Source organism: Sprattus sprattus (assembly GCF_963457725.1).
Source record: "Sprattus sprattus genome assembly, chromosome: 5".
In the NCBI taxonomy this organism is placed as follows: Eukaryota; Metazoa; Chordata; class Actinopteri; order Clupeiformes; family Clupeidae; genus Sprattus; species Sprattus sprattus.
Genome location: NC_137924.1, coordinates 5,381,303 through 5,409,110, shown reverse-complemented (window position 1 = coordinate 5,409,110; position 27,808 = coordinate 5,381,303). Strand labels below are relative to the sequence as shown.

Genomic DNA, 27,808 nt, shown 5'->3' with positions numbered 1-27,808 from the left:
AGAGTCACCTCCACCGTCTCCAGCTCCTCCCCACAGCTCTGCACCTCCTCCTCCTTCTCCTCCTCCTCCTGAGGTTTCACCTGCTCACCTGCAGCAGAGCACACAAGCACATCAACAGACAGAAAACCTGGAGCGGACCGGACCGGAGAGAGTGGGGAAGAGAGAGAGGGATGGACTGGAGAGAGTGGGGAAGAGAGAGAGGGATGGACCGGAGAGAGTGGGGAAGAGAGAGAGGGATGGACCGGAGAGAGTGGGGAAGAGAGAGAGGAATGGACTGGAGAGAGTGGGGAAGAGAGAGAGGGATGGACCGGAGAGAGTGGGGAAGAGAGAGAGGGATGGACTGGAGAGAGTGGGGAAGAGAGAGAGGGATGGACTGGAGAGAGTGGGGAAGAGAGAGAGGGATGGACTGGAGAGAGTGGGGAAGAGAGAGCGGGACGGACTGGAGAGAGTGGGGAAGAGAGAGAGGGATGGACTGGAGAGAGTGGGGAAGAGAGAGCGGGACGGACTGGAGAGAGTGGGGAAGAGAGAGAGGGACGGACACGAGAGAGTGGGGAAGAGAGAGAGGGACGGACTTGAAAGAGCATGATTTACATTTACATTTACATTTAGTCATTTAGCAGACGCTTTTGTCCAAAGCGACGTACAAGGGAGAACAATCAAGCTAAGAGCATTAAAAAACCTGGTGTAACCATAAATATTGCTTATAAAACGACATAGAAAGAATAAAAAAAGAAGTGCGGGCCTGTTGCTGCTTAAGTGCAGGTTGAGCCAAGGTGCCAGTTTAGGAAGAGAGGTGCTCTTTGAAGAGTTGGGTCTTCAAGAGTTTCTTAAAGGTAGGGAGGGACGCTCCTGCTCTGGTAGTGCTAGGCAGGTCGTTCCACCAACGTGGAACTACAACTGAGAATAGTCTGGATTGCCTTGCTTGCACTGGGGGCAGTGCCAGACGACGCTCACTGGATGAGCGCAGCGTCCTGGGTGTGACATTTGCCCTTACAAGAGCATTTAGGTAGGTGGGAGCAGACCCAGTAAGCACTTTGTAGGCAAGCATAAGTGACTTGAATTTGATGCGAGCAGCTACTGGCAGCCAGTGGAGCTCAGTGAGTAGCGGGGTGACATGTGCCCTCTTTGGTTGGTTGAACACCAGGCGCGCCGCTGCGTTCTGGATCATCTGTAGTGGTTTTACCACGCATGCCGGCAGGCCCGTTAGGAGGGCGTTGCAGTAGTCGAGGCGGGAACCCACCAAGGTTTGCACCAGGAGCTGGGTGGCATACTGGGTTAGGTACGGCCTGATTTTGCGGATGTTGTAAAGCGCAAAGCGGCATGACCTCGCGACAGAGGCAATGTGGGCTGTGAAGGTTAGTTGGTCGTCAATAATGACCCCGAGGTTTCTTGCTGTTTTGGATGGAGCCAGAGATAAAGAGTCAGTCTTGATGTTGATGTTGTGGTGGATGAACTGTTTGGCTGGGAAGACCATCAGTTCTGTTTTGGCCAGGTTCAGCTGAAGGTGGTGGTTTTTCATCCATGTGGATATATCAGCAAGACAGTCTGAGATCCGTGCCGAAACAGTGTTGTCCTCAGGAGGGAAGGACAGAACCAGTTGAGTATCATCGGCATAACAGTGGTAGGAAAAACCATGCGAGCGGATGATGGGGCCCAGCGAGGTGGTGTAGATGGCAAAGAGAAGTGGTCCCATTACAGACCCCTGGGGCACCCCAGTGGTGAGGTGGTGGGGTACAGATAGATGACCTTGCCATGACACCTTGAATGAGCGCCCAGAGAGGTACGATTCAAACCAGGAGTGCGCCTTGCCTGAGATGCCCATACTTGATAGTATGGACAGAAGAATGCGGTGGTTGACTGTATCAAACGCAGCTGATAGGTCAAGCAGGACAAGAACTGAGGATTGAGCTGCTGCTCTAGCTGTTTTTAAAGCCTCTGTCACAGATAGCAGGGCTGTTTCGGTGGAGTGACCGCTTTTGAATCCAGACTGGTTTGGATCGAGGAGATTGTTTGTTGACAGGAACTCTGTGACCTGTTTGGAGGCTGCCCTCTCAAGTGTTTTAGATAGGAGAGTGAGAAGTGAGACCGGTCGGTAGTTTTCCACCTGAGTGGGATCGAGAGACGGCTTTTTGAGCAGCGGCGTCACCCGAGCCACCTTGAATGAAGAAGGAAATGTTGCAGAATTAAAAGAGGCATTAATAAAGATAAGAGTAGGGAAGAGAGAGAGGGACGGACTAGAGAGAGCATGCCTCACCTGTGTTCTCTGTGTCAGCGGTTGTCATGGCAGCTGCTGCACTGGAGGCCTTCTTCTTCCTCTTCCACACTTTCTTTGATGAGCTGAAGATGTTGGAGAGCTCAGTGTCGCCCCCTGTGGGCCACACAGTAATGTTTCACAGACACGTCTCAGGCACTGAAAATCTCGCAGTGCTAACAGGAGTCTCTCAGAGATGGGGTCTCTCATACAGCCTCTCTCAGAGATGGGGTCTCATACATTGCCTAGGCACCACTCATGTCATCATTGAAATAATAATTATAGTTGTATATTAAATATATTCAGTATAAATAAATATATTAATAATACTTTATATTTCCATTACATCACCCAAACATTGTACGTGGAAAAAGCCAAGGTAAACTAAAATGACATGAAGTTTAAGTAGACACTTTTTAAGTGTTCTATTGCACACTAACAGTGTCAGCACATGGGTTGTGTCCTCCTTTGACCCCTCCCACCCACCGTAGATCTGGAGCGTGGCCAGGGTGGTGTGCACCCGCTGCACCTCACGGAAGGTGGCGCGGCGCGTGGCGAACTGGAGCGGGCGCAGCCGGGGGTCCCTCTTGTCCAGGGGCGGGGCGCGCCCCCCGAAGAAGATGTTTTTGTTGTAGCTGGGGGCGCGCAGGAAGATGGCCACGGCCTCCTGCAGCAGCGGAGACCAGCTCTCCAGCAGCTCCTGGATGTCCTGCACACACCAGGAGGGAAACACACAGGGGAACCGTTACAGGGACGCACAGGGGAACCGTTACAGGGACGCACAGGGGAACCGTTACTGAGACGCACAGGGGAACCGTTACAGAGACGCACAGGGGAACCGTTACAGAGACGAACAGGGGAACAGTTACAGAGACGCACAGGGGAACGGTTACAGAGACGCACAGGGGAACCGTTACAGAGACGCACAGGGGAACCTTTACAGAGACGCACAGGGGAACTGTTACGGAGACGCACAGGGGAACCGTTACAGAGACGCACAGGGGAACCTTTACAGAGACGCACAGGGGAACTGTTACGGAGACGCACAGGGGAACGGTTACAGAGACGCACAGGGGAACCGTTACAGAGACGCACAGGGGAACCTTTACAGAGACGCACAGGGGAACCTTTACAGAGACGCACAGGGGAACTGTTAAGGAGACGCACAGGGGAACTGTTAAGGAGACGCACAGGGGAACCGTTACGGAGACGCACAGGGGAACCGTTACAGAGACGCACAGGGGAACCATTACGGAGATGCGTAGGGGAACCGTTACAGAGACGCACAGGGGAACCGTTACAGAGACGCACAGGGGAACCGTTACAAAGACGCACAGGGGAACCGTTACGGAGAAAGACAGCACAGGGAACTGTTACAAAGGAACCTTTACTGGGCACAGGTGTTCTTAAAAGGTCAGGGCCCTAATTTCATTGGCTGGCAACGAGCAATCATGTGGCGTGGGGAGCATTGCACTGACCCACCCATGTTTGAGATTAGGATCTTGGTCATATTATTAAAGTAGCAAAATTATTTTGCCATACACGGCTGAGTCATTAAATTAGCTTTAGTTCATGCGCGGCAGACCTTGTAAATTGTTTTGCTCGTTGCCAGTTGCTCACCAGTGAAATTAGGGCCCAACGTTCATGGCCCATTTCACAGTAACTTATGTTCAGCAATCACAGCCCAGTGTGAGTCCTTAAGGCACACTGATGGAGACCAATGAAGAGAGATGATGGGACTCGTACCTTCACTAGGGCAGCCTCATTATACCTCCTGAGGGTGGCACCTGCTGATTTGGGGGCATTGCTTCGGTTCTGCGAGTCTCGAAGGCCCTGAGCAGTTCCGCGCTTGGCTCTAACTGTGTAGCGGTGGAACGTCTTGTGCTGCACGACTTCCTTCCTGTTTTAGGACACAGAGTTAGGACACAGAGTTAGGACACAGGGTTAGGACACAGGGTTAGGACACAGAGTTAGGACACAGGGTTAGGACACAGGGTTAGGACACAGGGTTAGGACACAGAGTTAGGACACAGAGTTAGGACACAGAGTTTGGACACAGTGTTATTACAAGTAACAAGGCTCAAATAAGCACTCTTCTACAAAATATCAATATAATGATTAGTTATCAATTATTTCTTACAGTCCTGTAATCAATGCAATGCCAATCTGGGCCCCTTTTCCCAGAGGTGTTGACTAACCACAGTGGTGAGGAACACAGACAGTAATCGATATGATCGTCTTTCTAAAATGTTTTCTGACATTTTTTGAAAGCGTACCCTAACACAATCTCAACTGGACCCCAGAACTGCCCACTCACCCCCGGAACACTGGACCCCAGAACTGCCCACTCACCCCAGGAACACTGGACCCCAGAACTTTCCTCTCACCCCCGGAACACTGCCCCAGAACTCTCCACCCACCCCCGGAACACTGCCCCAGAACTCTCCACTCACCCCCGGAACACTGCCCCAGAACTCTCCACTCACCCCCGGAACACTGCCCCAGAACTCTCCACCCACCCCCGGAACACTGCCCCAGAACTCTCCACTCACCCCCGGAACACTGCCCCAGAACTCTCCACTCACCCCCGGAACACTGCCCCAGCGAAGTGTCCTCCTCCGGTCATCAGAACCACCCACACACTCTTGCTGCTCAGGGCCAGCAGAGAGGTCACCAGATCATCATCTTCTGCAGACTGCGGACACACACACACACACACACACAGACACACAGAGACGGACACAGACGGACACACACACACACACACACACACACACACACACACACACAGACACACAGAGACGGACACACACACACACACACACACACACACACACACACACACACACACACACACACACACACACAGACACACACACAGACAAAAACACACGTGAGGACTCACCACACAATAGCTTTAAAAGTGATTAAAATCTGACCCTTTTAAACATCATCTGTCAAATAAGTTTGAGGCATTTTTTATAAAATGTAATAATAGTTTTAATATTTGTTAATGTTATTACTATTCATAAATTGCTTTAAATTTAAATTGATATTGTGTATTATGTGTAATGTCACGCATTAACTAAAGCCAACTCTCCAAGCAGGCATCAGTCCGTCACTCATTAACTAACTCTCTAGGCAGGCATCAGATATGATATAAAATGGGAGGCTATTCCATAATTTAGGACCAACGACAGCAAAAGCTCGATCCCCCTATAATTTATAATTTGACCAAGATAAAACCAAGATAGCATCAGAGGATCTTCTGATCCTTGACAGACTATAAGGGTCAGGAGATCTGAAAATCAAGGCTGGAGCTAGACTCCCCAGCCTTTCAAACCAATAATAACATGTGGCGTGTCATGTATAACATGTGGCGTGTCATGTATAACATGTGGCGTGTCATGTATAACATGTGGCGTGTCATGTATAACATGTGGCGTGTCATGTATAACATGTGGCGTGTCATGTATACGCTGGTGTATGAAACATCAATAGCATGTGGCGTGTCATGTACATAAACAACAATAAGATGTGGCGTGTCATGTACAGAAACAACAATAAGATGTGGCGTGTCATGTACATAAACAACAATAACATGTGGCGTGTCATGTACAGAAACAACAATTACATGTGGCGTGTCATGTACAGAAACAACAATAACCTGTGGCGTGTCATGTATAGGCAGGTGCATGAAACAACAGTAACATGTGGCGTGTCATGTACAGACTTGTGTATGAAATAATAACATATGGCGCATCATGTTTAGGCCGGTGTGTGTGCCTACCCTCTTCCTCTGTAGAACGCAGCGCTGCACGGACAGGTACTGGCCCTGGGCATTCTGGAACACTGCCTTACTGGAGAGGCGGCCCGCGGACACCTCCCTCTCCGCTGGGCGCGACGGGCCCTCAGGGGTCACCTCAGGGGACACCTCATCGCCATAGAAACCCTGGTCGCTCTCAGAGTCCGAGTCGGAGGAATCCGACCCAGAGATGCTGGACATGTCGCCTGGAGGGAAATGAATTGGGACATGTGATTGGCCAGTGGTTTGAGGGGGTAGATTACCTGCTTCTGATGGAGGGAGGGGATTAATTAGGGCAGCTGATTGGCCAACACTCCACACATTTCTGACACTCCAACTACTACACTACTATGATGTTGTGAACAACTATGTAATATACACTCTTCTTTCAGAGAACGTGAAGAAATTGAGCTACAAATGCAAAACAGGGGTTACCAAGGTGTCTCTGCTATGCGTTAATGGAAGTGGGTGTGTGTGTGTGTGTGTGTGTGTGTGTGTGTGTGTGTCGCCTGTGCGTGTGCCGGTGCCGGTGCCGGTGCCGGTGCGTGTGTGCTTGTGTGCGTGCGTGCGTGTTTCTCACCTGTCCCTGTTTTGCTCTCAAACTCCTCTGCTGTGACAGGTGGTCTTCCAGCCAGCTTCAGTCTCAGGTTGAACCTGTGCCAGTCCAGTTTGTAGTGCTCCATCTGTGCCAAAGCAGGACACGGCGCAGTCAGCACCACAGTCACGTTTGTGTGTGGGTTTGTATGTGTGTGTGTGTCGTGTGTGTGTGTGTCGTGTGTGTGTGTGTCGTGTGTGTGTGTGAACGTGCGTGCGCGTCATGTGTGTGTGTGTGTGTGTGTGTGTGTGTGTGTGTGTGCGTCATGCGTGTGTGTGTGTGCCTGCGTGCGTGTGCGTCATGTGTGTGTGTGTGCGTCATGCGTATGTGTGTGTGTGTGTCATGCGTTGTGTGTGTGTGTGTGTGCGTGCGTGCGTGTGTGCGTGCGTCGTGTGCGTGCGTCGTGCGTCGTGTGTGTGTGTGTGTGTGTGTGTGTGTCTGTGTGAGCTCCTCCTCACCTGCTCCTCCCTGCTGTCAAAGGGGCAGTGGCAGGCGGAGCAGAGCCTCCTGTCCGACACCTCTGGCTGGGATCCGTCTCTGGCTGTCCCCTCTTCGCTCCGCACACACTCAGGACTCGCCTGCCTGTCTCCTGCCGTGGTCACCTCCTCAGGACAGTGGGGGGACTCTGGGGAGAAAAGAACATTTACACTAAAAATATCATAATTAGCAATAGAAGCAAAGTAAGCACAAAAGTTAAACTACTGCAAATCATGGAGCTAACCTTAAACCTACTTGGTGAATCTGTCATGATTGGAGCGGTTTGTGACAAAGTATTGTTGTACAGCTGCTATGGTATTTATTATTACATTTCAGGATTTATGGCTAACTTTACTTGGCCTCTGCTGGACATGCAAAAAGAAAAGCAATTACAAAGTTATTACATTTAAACGGCACTTATTTGTGAGAGCCACCTAAACACAAGAGGCCTCATGGATCTAAACTATAATTAGAACACAAGTTCAATATTTTCTATGTATGTATTTGGTGTATCTCTTCATGGATTTGCCCTCCTAGGTTAGCTGTATTAGTGTTGGGTTAGGTCAGGTTTACTAGATTAACTAGTTAACATAGTTAGCCTATTACCAGGTAAAGCTAAATATGTTAGTGCTGACTTGCTAATCCATTCCCTCTTTTTACTCTTTAATTATGGCCAAGTCCAGGTACTGCAACTCTGACTCCTTAGTCAGAATCATTACACTTTACTGCATCAGAGCCTGCGCTGATCTGTTGAGCTGTAGATCATACGCACCTTCCCTGCCGGCGTTGGGTTCCGTCTGCAGGGAGATCCTGTGAGTGTGTGAATCGGTGACCTCCCTCAGGCCTCCCATCAGCACGAGGTCCTGGGTGGCCTCAAACACCGAGCGTGTCTCCGGGGCGGACGTCATTTACTCACCAGGAGAGGGACACACCTGAGATACGTGCACACAGTAGGCTTAGTACACACTAGTCTACTGAACAGGCTTAGTACACACTAGTCTACTGAACAGGCTTAGTACACACTAGTCTCATGGACATGCTTAGTTCACACTAGTCTCCTGAACAGGCTTAGTACTACACAATAGTCTCCTATACTACAACACTGACGTTAGACAAGGCCTGGAAAATGCAAATTATCAACCACAACATCTTGGGCTCTGTAATAAGACAGCAAAAGAATAACTGATAAAAATGCTTAAACAGCGATGGTAAAACAGAGCTGAAACGTCTTTAACATTTAATGTTTTCAACATGACGAAACTGTTCTACATTAAGGTGTTTAAGAGAGAGGGGGGGACAAGTAGGAAAAGGTCTAAAAAAAAAGCGACTTCTGTATCTTACTGGGTACATCATTCTAGAACAAACATCAGAAACAGAAGAAACCTAGATAAACTCATTGACGAAGCCTTAACTAATGGACACGCATGTTGTGATAACCATGTAACTTGAATGATGTAAGACTGGACTCTGTAAGGTAACAGGCTATCTGTGACACGTAGCTTACGGATAACAGCAACTATGAGATATGAAAACAATTTAGTTAGTCAATGCGTCCAAATGTTATTTTACACTAAATGTCGATACTTACGTACAGAAGACGTATTACAGCGGGTATTACAACATTCCACTCCACTCAACTCAACTCAACTCAACTCAACTCAAGTCGACAGCATGGTTAAGGTGGCTAGCTCGCTCTGACAGGGTTTATACGTTTACCATCAGAGATTCTAGGTTAGTCCGTCAGGGTGGTTTACATTGATAAAGCTAACAAGCACAAAACAGAGCTAACACAATAGACGTCAAGGATTACAGACCTCGATTTCCAAAAGCCGAAGAAACCACTTTGGAGATACAGGACAACTCCAAGTTTCAACTGTGTTAGTGTTCATGTACGTCCAAAGATACTGGACGATACGTCGCATTTGTGACGTGGCGTGTTCTGATTTGATGTTGAAAATGACATACTGGTTCAATTATGCCTTCAACGCCATAGATATATAGAATTACTAGATAACTCACGGCGGAGTCTAGAACGTCCGCAGAGGTCGGCCATCTTACCCCGGGCAGATTGCTCACCGTAACATTGTTGTGGTAGTGAAAAATGTACTTTTCAAATAACCATAGCTTGCTCAATTTTCAACCGATTTTTAAACGGGTTGGTTTGTTATAAACGTCAGAGATGTAGCTATGGCACTATATACTTATGAATAATCATTTAATGTTCTAAACAATAGAATAATTATTCTAAGTATGTACAATATACGACAATTCAGCATGACGTCATAATAACAAATATCTTACTTCCGGGTGGCAAACTTCGCCTCTGCCCATAGTAAACCTTACACGTTTAATCATAATTATGAATATGATTACAACACGTTTTATGCAGATGATCTTGTCAACTGAAAAAACTAGACGTTCCTGATTTCGTTGCTGTTGATATTTGTTAGCGAATAACGGTAATATTGCATCTACCAAGTCATTGAAGAACATTGAAGTAAAGTCGTAGTGACTGAGATCGCTTAACATGAACGATTTTCAGGACTGTTTGTAGCTTTCCAGCTATTTGTGTGGACACAAGAATTTGTCCATACAGATATAAATAAAGTACCTATCTATTTCACAATAAATTATCGTATTATAACTTTACATACTTTAACTGTAATAATCACAAGATCATGTTGTAATGTAGAATTTACTGTGAAATCAATAGACACAGTAAGTTACTGTGAAAAAAATTATACAGTGATTTCACAGCATTTTGTTATTCCACAGTAATATAGGCCTACTCTATTCAAATCCTCCTTTGAGATAACCCAATAAATTACTGTACGTTTGAACAACTGCGCTGCATTGTGGGCTGAAGAAGAGACAGTTGAACTTGGATCCACGGAGGATGATAGAAGAGCTCGAAGGTAAGTTTGACAGACAGCTTGTCACAACTTTATAATATTGTTTGTTGTCTGGGTTAGTAAATGAACGATGTTTTGGATCAAGTGTGCGAGTTATTCGATGAAGAATACGCGAATTAGCGTGAAAGTTAAAGTTAGCTAACGTTGGCCACCAGCTGCAGTAACCAGCTAAGTCATTTTAAAGGCGTTTACCCCCGCGAAGCTTTGCCTCATATCTTTGGAAAGCTCAAATTACGTGTTTTCGTAATGGTCCCCTGATGTCTTTAAGAAGCATAGCGTGCCAGTTATTTGGTCGAGAATACGCAGTTATTAGTGCAAATATGCGCAAAAGTGAGCTAATGTTAGCCTCCAGCTGCAGCAACTAAGTAATTTCAAAGCTGTGTTTCTCCAAAAAGCTCGCATCACAGACAATACAGTATTTTATATCTTAGGAAGGTGCAAACTATGTGTTTTCATTTGGTGGTCTTTACATGTCAATAGGAAGGATATGCATGAGTATTTGCTAGACTACTATCTCTCAGTATCTGTCAGTAATTGCTCTCCATTCTTTTTCAGAGGCAGTTAACAAGAGTGGAGCAGGCTGTTGGGGTAAAAAGAACACCTTGCCAAAGGGGCAAAAAACGATTTCATCTGATGGGGAAAATAAGTGTTTCTCTTTTTACTATTGTACTTTTTACTATTGTACTCCGTCATTGAATGTTTCATCAAACTAGCAAATTACATTTTGATCAAATTAAGCTTATATTCATGAATCACTACAAAGTTGCTATAGTTGTTATTTATATTTAAGGATGATATTTTCTTAAAATATATTTATGAACTGTATTTTAAGGTCTTTGCCCTACGATGGAAGCCAATTTCTTATCTGGCTTGGCTTTCAATACTAATTTATTTGGTGTACGATTTGGTTAAAGGGGAAGGGGCACCACTGCATGTGCCTTTAAAAACAATGCAATATAAAATCTGTAAAACTGAAAGTTGTCTTTGCTTATTGTTTACAGGTGCATCTTGGGCATTTACTCAGAACAAGGCTCGAAGGAGAGGCGTGGACTTTGTAAATGTGAATTTGTCGTGTGCATTTTTATAAATCACAGTTTATAAGTCAAATTTGCAGTATTTTGCAGAGTTATTTAAATTGTAAATGTACAGTACATTTCTGGCTACTAGTTGCTTTACCTTTACAGTAAAAAGCATAACAAAACGGACAATTACTGTAATTTATATACAGCAAGACGATGTAATTCCACAGCTACATACTAGGGATGCACCGATCCGCTTTTTTCACCTCCGATACCGATACCGATATCTGAGGTTTAGTATCGGCCGATACCGATCCCATACCGATATAAAAAAAAAAGCGAAATGATGGTAACAAACTGTAAGTTTCATTGGGGGAGATCTGGGATCATGAGACTTGACTTAAACATTTCTTTCCTATGTAAAAAAACCCAAATAAACAGATATAAATGTACTGAATTACTAATTTATTTAATCATTTTGCACCAGTAAAACAATCTTAATCATATAAATATAGTGTGACTGGTTCAGTCAGTGCAATTAGGGATTCAAAATACAATGTAAAACAAAATAAATAATAAAATAATAAATAGCTCCAGAGAGCAGATCCTTTCGCTCGCTCCATTTTGTAAACACTGAGCTCTGCACGGCGTGTTGCTTTTGTATGACGTCACTCACAGCGCACAGCATAGAATTACACTGAATAGATCAGCCAATAGACAGATAGATAGATAAACTTGTATTAATCCCGTGAGGTAAATTGAATTATCAAAGCAGCAAGGTAGTAGGAATAGGATTCAAGTATAAATATTAAAAAAAAAAAAAAAAAAAAAAAAAATTTTTTTTTTTTTTTTTTTTTTTTGGATCGGCACATTTTCACCGATACCCGATCCAGAAATGTCGTCAATATCGGTACCGATACCGATACAAATATCGGATCGGTGCATCCCTACTACATACCGCTATATCACAGTAATCCAATGGCATGACTACTGTGAAGTTACAATATACCGCTGTAGTTGCATTGCATTTTGCTGTGAAATGTTTACAGGTAATTACTGTGAAACATGTACAGTACTTTACTGTGAAATATTTAAAATAAATAACTGTGAAATTATTGTGAAAGTAATGCAACTAGTAGCCAGTAATTTACTGTAAAAGTACAGTACCCACAACCTCTCCGGTCAGCCAGGTCTGCCTGTGTCTGCCTCTTTCGATGGCGAGGCGGTGCTTGTACATTGTCATGGTTTTCCTGAGTTTTGTGTCTTTAACTGTCTTTTACTGTATTCAGGTAATAAAAACACCTTGTGCATGTGTGTATTTATTACACCTTTCTGTTCTGTTTAATGTTATTTTCACATGAAAACCCATGGTTATAATTATAATTATTCATAAGTATGCAGTGTCATAAATACATCTCTGTACAGGGTGGGGATTTCAACATGCATCATTTCTTGATGTATATTTGTATAGGGAAATATTGTACCTACTTTAGATCATTATTGTCAGTGAAGCACAGTTGCAAGCCAGTTTAAAGACATATTATGACGTCATGATGGCCCAATGTAAGTCAATGGGAAAAATTGTATTAGTTTTTCTTTAATGTTTTAAAAAGTATAACGTTTAAAAATATGAGAAATACATAATCCTAGTGTCCTTTACAAGACCTACACAACACATTTTGAATGAAGTTTCTACGTTAAGGTGTTCGAGCTGAATTAAGCACAGAAGTCGGTACAAAGAATAATAAGTATAAGAAACGAAGGAATAACAATACGGGGCATTTCATGCACTGTAAGTATTTACATATATAGAGTGTCATAGCTACATCTCTGACGTGTATAACAAACCAACCCGTTTAAAAATCGGTTGAAAATTGAGCAAGCTATGGTTATTTAAAAAGTACATTTTTCACTACCACAACAATGTTACGGTGAGCAATCTGCCCGGGGTAAGATGGCCGACCTCTGCGGACGTTCGACTCCGTTGGCCGGCAACGCGGATAATGTATCTAGTAATTCTATATATCTATGTTCAACGCTATTCCTATGAAAGATAAGTCTAATGATAATAACAATGAATCAAAATAACTTTGGACCCAGTTTATATAGTCTCCCAGTCTATAGTCAGATCTAAAGGACAGTAGTACACTACACACTACACTACTCAGCTCTGCACTGTTAAGGATGAGAGCGACAATGTAGCTTTTGTTTTGTCATGACAACTAAATTTCCTCTAACGTTAGTTTGCTCCCTTTCGTAGACATAAGAAGACATATGTGTGTTCTTGCTGCCCGTATGCAGCTCGTGCATAACCAGTTAATAGAACCTTACCGTTGCCCTTATCAACATGGTCTACGGGAGGGAGCAAACTAACGTTAGTTAATGTTATTATTAGGCCTATACTAGTCATCCAGGCTTCAAAGGGCAGCACGCAGGCCTCTACTCATCCTGAAATAAATGAGAAAACTCCGTTGTTTTACTTAATTGTTTATTTTCCCCGAAATTATAGGCAATGACACTTGATAGACTAAATTTATTTCGTTTTTAATACATCTAAGATGGCTGATTTAAGCTAATTATTGTGTCATCCAGAAAACTGAAATGAATGAAAAATGTAGTTTTACTGGAAGTTGTACAGTCATTGCTTTAGTCAAGTAACCCCTGAGCTAATGTTTAAATCAAAAATCACTGCAACCCCCCTGTAACAACAGGCCTTCCCATGTCTACGAATAATTTTCAGCCTCTGGTCTACAGTGGTGCTACAAAGGTTTGTGAATTCAGTGACAATAACAGGATCATTTGAGGGTAGCCTATGTTAATTTATAAAATTCAAACAACTGTCATTTGAGTGGCCTATCCCTAATGATCTTTTCAGAAACATTTAACCTAAACTTCTTCACCATTAAAGTCCGGTCTTAAACACATGTGGTGTAATACGGATAAAGTGCATTTGTGTGTTGTCTGGAGACTAGATAAGGTTACAAGACCATTCCTGGAGTTTGGGCTTCATTGTCAAGCAGATAGGCCAAGCGTACAAAAGGAGACCGTTGTCACACTCCCCTTGAGTGGATGTCCTTTAGAAATCATTCCATGAGCAAGGTGACTGGTGTAACAGCAGGTCAGAGAGTACCCCAGGGTAAAATGTAGCTTAACCGCGAAGCATTGTGGTACGTGAAAGGTAATGAACTTAACATCAATGGAGGGCTGTTTTTCTTTGATGGATTTCATAATGTTATATTATGGTTTATAATGGTTTAGACAGATGTATCCATTTGGTTATAACATGTGTAAAGACATGCAATATTAGAAAGTTGTGAAAATAACAGGACAATGAAAGCACTTGACCATTCTCAACCCTCCCCCTTTAAAAATGTACGATACAAACAGCATTCAGCATCACCTTACATGATAGGTCCAGAGTTCATTTTGCTGGTAAAAATAATGTCACTTTCTATCAACAAAGGTGTTGTTACCCTCATGCCACATTGATGTTTGGTCTGGTGTCCCAACAGGCGATATGATTGCCGTGTCGGAGTTGTGGCAGTTCACTGAGCAGCCTCCAGCGTTCCGTGTGCTGAAGCCATGGTGGGATGTCTTCATGGACGTCCTCTCTTTGGTCATGCTCGTAATATCAGTGTTTGGCTGCACCCTTCAGGTTGGTGTCATAGCAACAGCATCATCCTACAAGTAACTACTACTTCAGCTTACTCATTACCCCCTGAATGAAATTTCTCTGTGCTATGACCACCGGTTATCCAGATATGTTATATCAGACAACTGAAAATGACAGAGTAGTTGTGCTTATGTTTTGTATTAGTGAAATGGGGGCATGTCGGTGTCTGTGTGATTGTGAATGTACAAATAAATACATCTGAGGTGATTTAAGAGGGGTCTGCCAGCCAACTATCTCTCTCATGGTTTTCATTATTTTGGAGGAGGGAAATAGTCAATAGCAATCTATAACACAATTTTGTACTTATCCTACATTAACTATGGAAACTATTTAAAACAATTCTTATTTTCTTTGGTATTTTTGTCATACATATGCAATGATTGCTGGGAAATATGTATATCTTTGTTTTCCGATGTCAAGTTTGATCATATGACGAGGAGATAAGATATAGCTAGTTTAGGCGCAAAATCTGACCTTCAAGACCAACAGGCTGACTGAGCACAGCCAGAGGCACAGCACACCTGCAAGCCGAACGATGCCTTTCAAGCATAAAAGTGTTTGGCCTTTTACAAGTCCAGGCCCAGGGGGCCATGGTTTCATAATGAGTCAATGGTCAACTCCCATTGAAAATGAATGGCAGCTGGTCACTTTAAATGTTCACTCTTTTCCTGCATGTTGACACTTTTGGCAAAATATTTCAAGTGAATATTTTTAAATCATGTTGTGTTGTGTTCTTGTCATTGGTAGGTATGGGAAGAGAAAATGTACTGTCTTCCCCAAAGAGGTTTGGCTTGTCCGCTAACCTCCAATCAAACAGTGATTTTTCCGGATCAGACTGTTACTGCCCTTCCCACTTTCTCCTCAGCCTCCTCTGGGCCTTCTGATCTGGAACTGAAGGGCGTTAAGAACAACCTGGACGTTCAGCAGTACAAGTTCATTAATCAGTTATGCTACCAAACGTCACTCCACTGGTTTCCCAAGTGCCTCCCATACCTGGTTCTCATACAGACGATCATCTTCATGGTGTGCAGCAACTTCTGGTTCAAGTTCCCCGGGTCAAGCTCCAAAATCGAACACTTCATCTCCATTCTGGGAAAGTGCTTTGACTCCCCCTGGACTACCCGGGCCCTGTCCGAGGTGTCAGGAGAACACCCAGAGGAAGCGGAGAACCAAGCTTCCCCTGAGTCGTGCACCCAGCCCCTTCTTTCCCTGCGTGACAAAGCAATTGAAGACGTGGTGGTGGACAAACCAGTAGCAGTGACCAGTGTCTTGGACAAGAAAGAATGTGAGCAGGCCAAGGCTCTCTTCGAGAGGATCAAGAAGTTCCGGGTCCACGTGGAGGAAGGCAATCTGCTCTACAAAACATACGCCTACCAGACCATCCTCAAGGTGCTCACGTTCATCTTCATCATTGCCTACAACAGCGCCCTCATCACCGAGATACGTGTCATAGTCACCTGCACTTTGGACCTTCAGGATATGACTGGGTACAGATACTTTTGCTGCATCTTCAACTTGGCTCAGTTGTTCTCCTCGCTTGCTGAAACCTACCTCTGCTTTGTGGGTATGTATGGCCTCATATGCCTGTACACTACCTACTGGCTCTTCCACCGCTCCCTGAAAGAGTACTCCTTCGAGTATGTGCGAAAGGAGACCGGGTTCAGGGACATCCCGGACGTGAAGAATGACTTTGCCTTCATGCTGCACATGATGGACCAGTACGACCCGCTCTACTCCAAGCGCTTCGCTGTGTTCCTGTCGGAGGTGAGCGAGAACAAGCTGAGACAGCTCAACCTGAACCTCGCGTGGACCGCCGAGAAGCTCCGCCGCCGTCTGCAGACCAACAGCAGCAAACGCCTGGAGCTCCAGCTGCTCATGCTCCCCGGCCTGCCGGACACCATCTACCAGCTGTCCGAGCTGCAGTCCTTGAAGCTGGAGCTCATCAGAAACGTCACCATCCCAGCAGCCATTGCACAACTGGAGGAGCTCGAGGAGCTGTCCCTCAACCAGTGCTCACTGAAGGTCCACTTGGAGGCCATATCCTTTCTGAAAGGAAACCTGAAGGTTTTGCGGGTGAGGTTTGTAGACGCCAATGAGTTTCCCTATTGGCTTTATGTGCTGAGGAACCTTGAAGAGCTGCACCTCATTGGCTCCCTATATCCCAGCCCCTTAAAAAACATTACCCTGGAGTCACTGCGGGACCTGAAGTCCCTTAAGACACTGTCACTGAAGAGCAACGTCTCCAAGATCCCTCAGTCCGTCGGGGACTTATCCAACCGCCTCCAGCGACTGCACATCCACAATGATGGCACCAAGCTGGTGACACTGAGCAGTTTGAAGAAGATGGTGAGCCTGACCGAGCTGGAGTTGGTGCACTGCGACCTCGAGTGCATCCCACACGCCATCTTCAGCCTGGTCAACCTGCAGCTGCTGGACCTCCGGGAGAACAAGCTGTGCTCCATAGAGGAGATTGTCAGTTTCCAGCATCTGCCCAAGTTCACCTGTCTGAAGCTGTGGCACAACAGCATTGCCCAGATCCCCGAGCACATCAAGAAACTGGTCAACTTGGAGAGGCTCTACTTCAGCTACAACAAGATTGAGACACTGCCTTTTCACTTGTTCCTCTGCAACAAGCTGTGCTACTTGGACCTGTCCCATAATGACATTTGCCATATCTCACTTGAGATCAAGTCGCTGCAGAGCCTCCAGTACCTCTCGCTCACTTGTAACAAGCTCAAGACTGTCCCCGAGGAGCTTTTCTCTTGCACGATGCTGAAGACGCTCAAGCTGGGCAACAACCTCCTGTCTGAGCTCTCACCAAAGATTGCCAACCTGGTGCTGTTGGCTGACCTGGAGCTAAAGGGAAACTACTTCCTGTTCCTGCCCTGCGACCTGGGCGCCTGTCAGTTCTTAAAGCGCAGCGGCCTGGTGGTGGAGGAGGCTCTTTTTGAGACGCTGCCCTTAGATGTGAGGGAGCGCATGAATGCAGAGTGAATGGGCACATGTGACACTTCAAAACATACCAAAACACGTTCATGTACATATGGTTTCTGTCCCAGGCGTGGCATTTGTCTATCACTGTTGTCCAGTGTATGTTTAAGCCATATTTGTCATATTTTGTATATTGCAACAGTAATGGGTCAGTACCAACACTAATGGGTCAGTACCAACACTAATTGGTTTTATGTCGTTTTGTTTACCACAGAAGGGGGTGACTCCATAATATTATTATTAGAACTTGTGTAGACTATTACAGATTACAATAATGCCTTATAAGTGTCTATGCCAGTCTGCCATTTGTTCATGGCAAGGAAAAACGTGTTACACTGGATAGATGTAGGAAGCTTGGACTGATTATTTTGGCTATTAGATTCAGAACTTGAATTACCATTAGCGTTAGTCCTTGTGCCAATGCATGTTACATTTAAAGCCATTTCGCTCTTCATGTTGTCCTTGTCATCATGGGGTGTAACAAAATACTGATTACATATTTATGATGGTACACTTAAAAATGCTATGTTCAATTTACTAAATTGCATTTTGGTTCCACATAACATGAAAAGTGTTAAATTCGATGTAACACGGTTTAATACAATTTCCAATCCAACCTCTCAACGCAAACATGCATGCAAACATGGACACAAAAGCCCTTGAACAGTACATGCCTTTCAGAGGACATTTGTAAACACATCCTTGTCTCATTTTCATTTGAAGGCAGGACATTTTGTTTTTGGCTGTCTGGTACTTTTCCAATGTAGTCCTTGTGTCTCACGTGGCGTCCTCCAGTATATGTGTGTAAACTTCGAAACAGGTGACATGTTAGCTATACAACCATTGCTAACACACATGTACCATTATACCAAAGATGGCAGTACAATTTTGATTAGCACAGTACCAAGTCAGTATTTGTAATAATTCATATTTCAATAATAAAACATATTTCACTATGACCTTGATGTTTACCTTGTTTTTCAGTCCCATCATGACATATTAGACCAGGGGTGGGCAATTATTTTTCCCAGGGGGCCAAATGAGCAACTGAAAATATTTTGGAGGGCCGGGCCAAAATGGCGAACTCAATTATGCATAATATCCATTTTATTTCTATATAAAAAGCAGTAAATGGCAATTAAAATGTGACGTTAGCTTTCAAAAATATAATTTATTCAAATTGAATTTCCAAAATGATAAACAAAATGTGAAACATTTGACTCATTTTCAGTCGCATTAAAAACAAAGGGCATTTTGAGTTTCATATACTATTGAAACAAGGATTTTCACAGTGGATGAATGGATAGATATAATCCATGATATTTATATAATGGAAAAGCTGTCTTTCTCACTTAGAATTCAGAAAGAAGGATCTGGACTAGATGGACTGAGTATGTTAAACCTATACGGTCAGATTTTTTTTTAATTGTTAAAAGACTTATTTGAACTCTATTTCTATTCTAATCTTTGCGATATGTAATGTGAAAGCTACCCATGTTCGTGTGTGTGTGTTTTTATTTGTATTTTTATCTGTATTTTTTTTTCATTTAATTTTTACTCTTAATAAGGTAAACCTTTGGTCAGCAAAGAATTGACAAATATTTTCAGGTCCAAAATGATATATTTGGCGTAGGAATGTATAAGGAACGTGTGTTTTTCAAAGTATTGAAGATATTCTAAATGTGTCATGTTTGATTGCATTCTTGTCAATATCCAGATGACCAAAATAAAAAGAAAATAATATATAAAAAAAAGAAACAAGGATTTTCATCAGACATCACATCATCTTTGTAGCCAAAATAAACAAGACAGCAAGTCACTGAACTGTGTAACTGTGTAAAGAAAAGTGTCCCAGTTTTGTTGCCTTTTTGACTATGTCTATATCAGTGGTCCCCAAACTTTTTAGGCCCAAGATCACCAACCTCTGCCTTGGTGAAGTCAAGATCTACCTATTGAGGCTTTGAGAGAAAAAGACCGTCCAGACTCCAAGCTGCACTTACAGCTTATCTTTGTATTAGGCCTAGTTGTAATTGAATTAAATCAAACACTTCGGTCTAGCTTTCAAATTGATGTGACCAAGAACACATTTAACCAGGGGTTCTCAAGTATATCAATTATCAATCCATCTCAAACTATAATTTTTCTAAATTATTTCCACAGCCCATATAGAACCACAGAGCAATTATTTTATTAGTTTAACGCTGAAACTATGTGTCAGATTTCATCTTCATATCCAATTTAAAATCTCTATCTGTCTGCAATACCGCTTGCGGCCACTACGCAACTTCGGCGCTCTCACACTTGCCATGCATACAGAAAGCTCACGCAGAATCTACTGTTTGGGCAAACCTGGATACAGGGCTGTTAACGATGTGTTTTTCGCCTGGAAGTCTCTCGAAATCTGGTGCCTTATTCAATTTCAAGTTCTATTTAAGAATCCTCCTGAGAACACTTCAGCTGTGTTCAGAGATATTTTCTGACTATGGTCTTCCGAAGTCCATAAGAAAACAGTTTGAAAATGAAAATGTTTTTTTCTTTTTTTTTTTTGGAGATCGACAGGGAAAGTCTCCGAGATCGACACTTCGATCATGATCGACGGGTTGGGCACCTCTGGCCTATATTAAATATTTAATGTTTTCAGAACTGTGCAAAAAAAAATAAAAAAATTCTAATTATCATGTAATCTTTCGCGGGCCGGTCAGAATCACCCGGCGGGCTGGTCAGAATCACCAGGCGGCCGTATTCTTGTAGAAACTTGTTCTCTGTCTCTTTGCAGTGGCGATTTTAGCCTGAAATTTCTGGTGGGGCAATTTTGTATGACGTCATGTCATCCTGTAGGAGACAGAACTATTTCTTAATTCGAAATCAGAAGATTCAGAGTCCAAGTTGTTGGAGAAGGCTGGAAAGTTGTTTTTTATTGTCTCACGACAAGAGAAGGATCCCCGGGAAATCGTTCTAACACATACAGTTTGAATGCCCTTCTTATACACCTCAGTTATCCCAAAATACTATCTGCTCATCTCCAATCAGAATCATCAATTTACACTACCCATAATAGGGAAGACCCCAATCTTAGCCGGTGCCTTTCTGTCTACCTTCACTGTATAGCTGGCATTTGTTAGGGGTCATTGACCTTAACTTAATTTAGTCCAGGAAGCCAAAGGCACCTGTCAGAATACACTTTGCCTTGTCTAAGGAGAAAACTGCCTACCATTTAAGGCAAAACACAGGCAACCATGAGGCTGTGTTATTTATAAGCAAACCGTAGATTTCAGTTTACCACTAACTAAAAATAAGACCACAATCGTCATAATAATAGAGGTAGCTAATTATTATAAGCAGCAGGCCTATATAGACCAGTAAGATAAACTATGGGCTACATTTTGAGTGCCAGCAGGAAGCAGAAATCCTATTTCAAATACATTTCACATGCTTTAGCGCTCAGCGTGACACAAAGATGTTGCCTATAACAGCATTAAAGTAAAATGATTGCAACAAATGTAAAAGATTACACAGACACATAGCTCAAATAACTTGCATAATTTATTAAGCTTGTGGCACACAATATGAAGCAAAAGGCACAACTGAAACAAATAACAGCAATAAAAACATGCTGCTAAATTAACTAAACTTTTCCATCAGCTCCAAAAAAAAAAGAAGGTTTGACTTTTTAGCCTTGTGTCGCCCTCGCACATCTTCTCAAAGTTCGCACTTCCCACAGAGCTATATTTACGATATCAGTCTCCCCAGTACATAACGATTCTCCTCCGTCTGTTTGTTGTGTTCAAAAATGTTCTGCTGATATGCACTATCTAGCTGTGCCATGTTGACCATCCCCAATTTCAGGGCGCAATTGATATGGGTTTTTCAGCTTTCTGCCAGATGCTCGTTGTCGTTGATGCACGTTGTCCGAACTGAGTCTGCATTAGTACCAATTCCAAAAAGACGGCATGGGTAACAGAAAAGTGCTCGTTTTGATGTGCTAGCAGTTAGCCATGTCTTTCTGTCATACCATTCCGGTTTCAAAGTTCAAGTCGCTTTCTCACCAGGCTGCAGTCTGACTGGCCCAAAACGGGCAGAAAAATACACAAATCAAATTACTCCAAAACAAGACTATAATGCTTGTGAGTCAAGGTTATTCCCACAAATATTTACGCTACTTCTCATATAAATATATATAGTTTGCCGCGAAGTACGAATGTATTGAGCTTTCTGCATAACAGCGCCATCTGGTGAGACAGTGCCCCACCTGCCCCTAATGTAGAAACGCCACTGTCTCTTTGTATTAAACTCAACCCAGATATACAAGAGTCATACAAATAATGCAGTCTCTGAACTCTTTAACTACCTCCCAGTCCTCCCTGTGCTAAATTTGACTGCAGTTCAGCCATAGCATGCACTCTAGTTCAGCCACAGCATGCGCTCTGGCAAGAGTCCTATGGTGTAGAGACAGAGAGATGGTGTGATTAACCCTCCTATGGAGTTGATCGGCCAATTTAACTTGAAATTTGATGACTTTTCCTAGATTGACTCCAAAATTAGAAAAAGTTAAATGTTGCCTGTATTCATATTTCCATTTAAGCTGTACAAAAAAGGTATTAATAATGTCAGTCAAAATCATATTCAAATAATTGAAATCATAATCAGTCAGTTACACGCCACAAATATGGCGAAGCGGGAAAAAAATGACAAGGTGGTGGTGAATGACAAGTTCTTACTTTAGGCAAAATAGATTTGGTGTTTTAAAATTCTTTTTTTTATTATTATTATTTTGACCCAACAGGACACAGGGTGTCTTCAGAATGTGAAGATGACAGGAGGGTTAAAGAGTAATGTCTGTGGCTTCATCAAAAGAGTTAAAGAGTTTTGAAAAAGTGGACATGGTATTGGGACAAACTATAACATTCTAGGGAGTAACTACAGACAAATGACCACAAAATGTCAGTATTGTTCCAGTAGTCTGGGAGGAAAGCTCAGTACCATGGTCTCTGATCTCTGACAAAACACTCAGGAGAGCTCAATGAGCCCATGAACAAATTAACATGTCAAATGACCACTCTTAATTTATCTGTGAATTACAGCCTAAACAAACACATAAAAACAAACAAGAATACAATTAGGTGCAATATCAAACTAAACATTACCATGGACCTAAAACACATTTCCCATGTTAATCTTAAACGTATGACATCCTTCACCCTACTTGAATGGATAAAATAAATTGTGGTAAGAGTCATGGAGTTTTTTTTCAAATCATTTTACATTTATTTCCTCTCTTGAAAAAAAAAAATGAAAGGGCCTTTAAATTAATGTCCAGGACTCCTTGAAAGTTTTAATAAACGGTAAAGTTGTAAGATGTCACATTTAATGTAATTTGGGTGTTGAAATGAATAGGTGTGCATTTTCTTCATAAATCACAGCAGTCCTTTTAGAACGAAAACAAAACAAGAGTTATTATTCTTGAAAAATTACAGATTTCATGATGTCCATTTGATGCATATTTTCAATGGGGGTTGTTAATTATTTGTAAAACATTTCAAATACACAAAATTCGAAAATTCCTGAGATTTAGATTTGAACTAGTTGTAGATATGTTTCATTTATGTTTTATTGTGAATTTCCCTTCTTTTGGATACAAACGAGTGGTAAATCATCATTGAAAGGAGGCTTAAAAATCTGAAATAATACATAATTGTTTACAAAACAGTCAGAATGACAATTACTTGCATCTTTAGAAATGTTTAAATCAAAATAAATCAGAAAGAAGTGTTCGCAATAACCAATATTAACATTTCTGGTGCGTCACCATTAGCATAGGTTTAGAAAATAAATAGGAGTTGTTTAGGAACATAATTTAAATTACATTTATGTCAAAGATATTTGTGCTTCAATTTGCAATATTTAGTTCAAATTGAGTTCAGATCATGTGACACCTGTGGGATTTTCTTAAGACCACTAACAATACAACCAATTAGTCAGAATGGTTAATGCATGAAGATATTTTAACAGCATGCACAAGTCAGTATTACCTGGCAAAAGGAAGTGACATCTTCTCTTGCTGTGCTTCTTTACTTTCACTGAAGCACCCACTGGTAAAATTCTCAGAGGAGAGAGTTTACAGGCAACATTAAAGTTTGGTATCACAGATGTCTCCTTTCATTTCTGATGTTGTTCCTGCAGGCACTACTCTATATCTGTCAGTAGGGGGCACTGTTGACATTCAGCACTAAACAGGATGTGCTGGAGAAGTACCCAGACTAAAGCATTCTCACACAATTCTCCCTGGTAAAATCAAATCAAAGGAAAACAAAATGACTAGGGAATATAAGTCTCATCTGTTAAACGGTGTCAGTGCTAGATGGTTCAGTGGTATTGCAGTCCTACATAGTGACAGTACTACAATTATGATACATAAAATGATGATATAAAAATGTAATACAGTTGACAAGCCAAGTGAAGCAGCTTTTATTTGATTTTAGACGTCAGTGTTTCTGTTTGAACAGTCCTAGGAATCGGATCAGAGTGAAGCTCAAACTGTTCTGCTCCACTGTCTCATGGACCTCAGTTAATTAACAGATAAACTTAAAGATTTCCCCAGCCTAACACAAAGTTTGGAGAAAAAAAACTAAGTAATTATTATGCTAAGGAATATTTTTTTGTACACATTTCTGTCAAGGAATTTATAATGAATGGGAACATATTAACAGCAAGTCATCATTAACCTGACAAAGGGAAATGACATCAGCTCTATCTGAACTGCTCTACTGTTACTGAGGCCTTCACTGGTAAGATTATCAAGGGAGAGATCCTACCGCCATTAAAGTATGGAAACACTCTCTCAGTGAAAGTGTGTGTGAGAGTGTGTAAATGTGTGTTATTATCAGGGTTAGAGAATGACAGCTTGCCTCTGTCCAAGTCCAGCTGCACTCTGATCCTCTGGAGTTTCTGCTTCACTGTGAGGAGAGTGTAGGGCTGTGGTGTGGAACATGCTCCATATTTACCATCTTTATAATACACAGACCACAGTCCACTCATGGAGTCATAGTCTCCCTTTCTCTGGAGAGACTCTGTGATCACACCCACCTCCCACACTGGGCCCTCTCCAACCTCCACATCCCAGCAGTGAGTCCCTGAGTTAAAGCCCTCAGAGCCCAGGACACTGGCATACTCATCAAATCTCTCTGGGTTATCAGGAAGCTGCTGTTTCTCATCACCACGTCTCATACTGGTCAGATCCTCAGACAGGATGAGATTGGCTTTTGCAGTGTTGGGATCCAGAGTCACAGGAGCTGCAGAGTGAGAAACACAAATGGTTTAGGTGGAAAGAGCACACAAAAAGAGATACATACACATACACAAACTAGAGGTCATTATCTGTATATGTATGAGTATCTGTTAAACCATCAAAATGATCTGTCTTTGGGTCTGGGTTCAGATAGATGGCCAGAGGTGGGCGTGGCTTATGTCAGAAGTCAGGCACATTCATGTTTTAGCCTAATATTCATTCGTAGTATAATTGGTGTGCTTTTGTAACAGGTTTAATTCTTCCCACTTGTCATTGCTTGTTGTTGGTAGCTGTAGCTGTAGCTGTAGTGGTGAGTTCGGTGTGTTAGAGCTCCCTCTATGGGACTGTAGTTGTAGTATACCTGGCATTGCCGCGTCCTCTCCTCAGTCTGCATTTACCCTTACTGAGAGAGGTACGTACCCAGAGCAGGTGGATCATAATGTACACTTTATTATAGCTTAAACATGAGTCTGAGTGCTGTAACAGTGTTTTAGTGTATTTGATAATTAGTATAACAGTATAGTGTATTTCGGAGTTGATATCTATATTTGTAAAGTGTATTTGAGAGTTTAGGATTGCTAGCTTTGCTAACCATGCGGTTTTGCTTCTATGCTACTGTTATATCTCAATGAAAAGCTGCTTCAGCTTAATTGTCTCTTTCTCATGTTAGGCTGTCGATCTGGGGATGTGTGATCACTTTGCTCTGTGTTTTGTATTACGTGTCAGGTATGTAACCAACTCATTGCCATGTAAATGAAATAGTTTGTATTTTTCTTATAAGAGTACGTTTTCTATTCAATGTTGCTGAATAGCACAGGTTAGCATAGAACAGTGACCATGAACACCATGAGGGCAACTCTCCGGTGTATCTATACTCAGTCTGCGTTTACCCTTACTGAGAGAGGCTGTTGATCTGGGGATGTGTGATCACTTTGCTCTGTGTTTTGTATTACGTGTCAGATGTCCTGAATAAACGGCTGGGTGCCAAAAGAATCACCGTGTCGGTATCAAAATCACAACGCAAGACAGAGTACTAAACCGCTACACTTTCAAAGATCCATTGTATGTGTGTGTGTGCGTGCCTGCTGGCCTTACGGTGGGTGTCCACGGGGCGACACATCAGGGACTCATGAAACGGCAACTAAATCATTAAAAAGAGGTATGTTGGAGGAATGTCTTCCATCGTTTTTGGCAAGTAACCGTATAATAAGCGGGATAATGTATTGTCCGTTGGTCATTTTCCAAAAATAAATCCCTTCAGGACGAAACAACACCCTTCGCTGCTCGTTGGGGTGTTGTTCGCCCCGTAAGGATTTATTTTTGGACAATGACCTCCGGATAATACATTATCCCTTACTTATCTTGCACATTGCACTCTTGATTTGCATAGACTGCACAGCTCCTCCACTTCATATTCTGTAAATATTTTTAATGTTTTACTCTTTATATTTTTTATACATTGCATATTTTTATTTTTTTTTCTGTAGTACTTATTATGTTTTTATGTTTATTGTGTGCACCAATATGACACAGCAAATTCCTTGTAGGCGTAAACTTACTTGGAAATAAAAACAATTCTGATTCTGGTGAGTGAATGTGTGTGTGTGTGTGTGTGTGTGTGTGTGTGTGTGTGTGTGTGTGTGTGTGTGTGTGTGTGTGTGTGTGTGTGTGTGTGTGTGTGTGTGTGTGTGTGTGTGTGTGTGTGTGTTTGTGTGTGTATGTTTGTGTGTGTATGTGTGTGTGTATGTGTATGTGTGTGTGCAGTGGTGGACAGTAACGAAGTACATGTAATTCGTTACTGTACTTAAGTAACATTTCCATGTATCTGTACTTTACTCAAGTTCATTTATTTGGTAAGACTTTATACTTTTACTTCACTACATTTAAAGCGAAAATTATTACTTTTCACTTCTTTACATTTACAGAAACACTCGTTCCTTACTCGTTCCTTTTTTATTTTTTATAAAATACCAAAAGGTCAAAGTGTATCGCGACTATAACCAATCAGCGGCAGCGCCCAGCGCGCGATTATCTGCTGAAGTTAACAACAGGTGTCGTCCTGATTGAAGAATTGCTAAGTCACGCTGGAGCTGGAAGCACAAGGTGGTGTACGTGCTTGTGGTCATTGAAAGTTCTTACTCCTAGAGATTATTAATATTATTTGTCAGGTAAATGGCGGAGGAGCTGACTGCAGCATTATCGGATGAAACAGAAGTTGGTGCCCAACACCCCTGGCCTTATTTAGCCGAATTGTTTGAATTCATCGAAAAGAAAAAAGGGTCCTATTACTTCAAGTGTCGCCTCTGCATTAAGAACACTACGCTGTCGGCATTCTGGAACTCGCCATCAAATTTAAAAAAGCACATCAATGTAAGTTCGCCATTACATGACTTCTTAACAGAGTGGTTATAAATATGCCCGGTTGATTATATTACATTGAAATACATTACATTAACAGGTGCTTTTATCCAAAGCAATATGCTAGCACCCAAATTATCTGTGGAGATGCTAAATGCCAGATTCTATGTGCCAGTTTAATACAGCCTCCCTCACCAAACGTTAACGCCGGGGACACAGTCGAATTCATGGCCAAGCGAAGTGAACTTCGCAATTCATTCCTATGACTACTCTGTTTATGACAAGTGAAATTAATGGAAAATAAAATAATAAAACTTGAAGGAATGCTTTTTGTGTTGTTGCTTCAAAACCACTTGGTCTTACTTAAAGATAATATAGTTTTGAGTATTTTGGGTTCGATTAGGCAAATGTAAAGCATTGTTCACCTGTTCAAGTAGGGGTT

The 27,808-nt window shown here is 42.6% G+C and overlaps 3 protein-coding genes across 3 annotated transcripts in view; 1 reads left to right on the top strand and 2 right to left on the bottom strand.

Moving 5' to 3' along the window:
- ankzf1 (ankyrin repeat and zinc finger peptidyl tRNA hydrolase 1) overlaps positions 1-9,016 on the bottom strand; it is a 13,399-nt gene extending 4,383 nt beyond the window's left edge. The window contains exons 1-10 of the mRNA XM_080838852.1: positions 8,943-9,016; positions 7,901-8,060; positions 7,110-7,276; positions 6,637-6,739; positions 6,042-6,262; positions 4,837-4,946; positions 3,998-4,151; positions 2,738-2,960; positions 2,255-2,368; positions 1-88 (exon numbers count right to left, since the gene is read on the bottom strand). The exon at positions 1-88 is cut by the window's left edge and continues 95 nt beyond it. Of these exons, the coding sequence (XP_080694978.1) occupies positions 1-88; positions 2,255-2,368; positions 2,738-2,960; positions 3,998-4,151; positions 4,837-4,946; positions 6,042-6,262; positions 6,637-6,739; positions 7,110-7,276; positions 7,901-8,036 (1,316 nt within the window). The 5' untranslated portion in view covers positions 8,037-8,060; positions 8,943-9,016. The remainder of the gene's footprint in view (positions 89-2,254; positions 2,369-2,737; positions 2,961-3,997; positions 4,152-4,836; positions 4,947-6,041; positions 6,263-6,636; positions 6,740-7,109; positions 7,277-7,900; positions 8,061-8,942) is intronic.
- Positions 9,017-14,576: 5,560 nt separating this feature from the next.
- Positions 14,577-17,726, top strand: LOC308365963 (volume-regulated anion channel subunit LRRC8C-like; the record flags this gene model as incomplete). The annotated part of the gene is made up of 2 exons (XM_080839598.1): positions 14,577-14,714; positions 15,480-17,726. The coding sequence occupies 2 exons, from the start codon at positions 14,577-14,579 to the stop codon at positions 17,724-17,726; spliced, it is 2,385 nt and encodes a 794-aa protein (XP_080695724.1).
- Positions 17,727-22,124: 4,398 nt separating this feature from the next.
- LOC308365962 (E3 ubiquitin-protein ligase TRIM35-like) overlaps positions 22,125-27,808 on the bottom strand; it is a gene marked incomplete at both ends in the record, with an annotated part of 33,370 nt that continues 27,686 nt past the window's right edge. The window contains 3 exons of the mRNA XM_080839597.1: positions 22,125-22,159; positions 23,753-23,845; positions 24,536-25,012. Coding sequence (XP_080695723.1) covers positions 22,125-22,159; positions 23,753-23,845; positions 24,536-25,012 — 605 coding nt within the window. The remainder of the gene's footprint in view (positions 22,160-23,752; positions 23,846-24,535; positions 25,013-27,808) is intronic.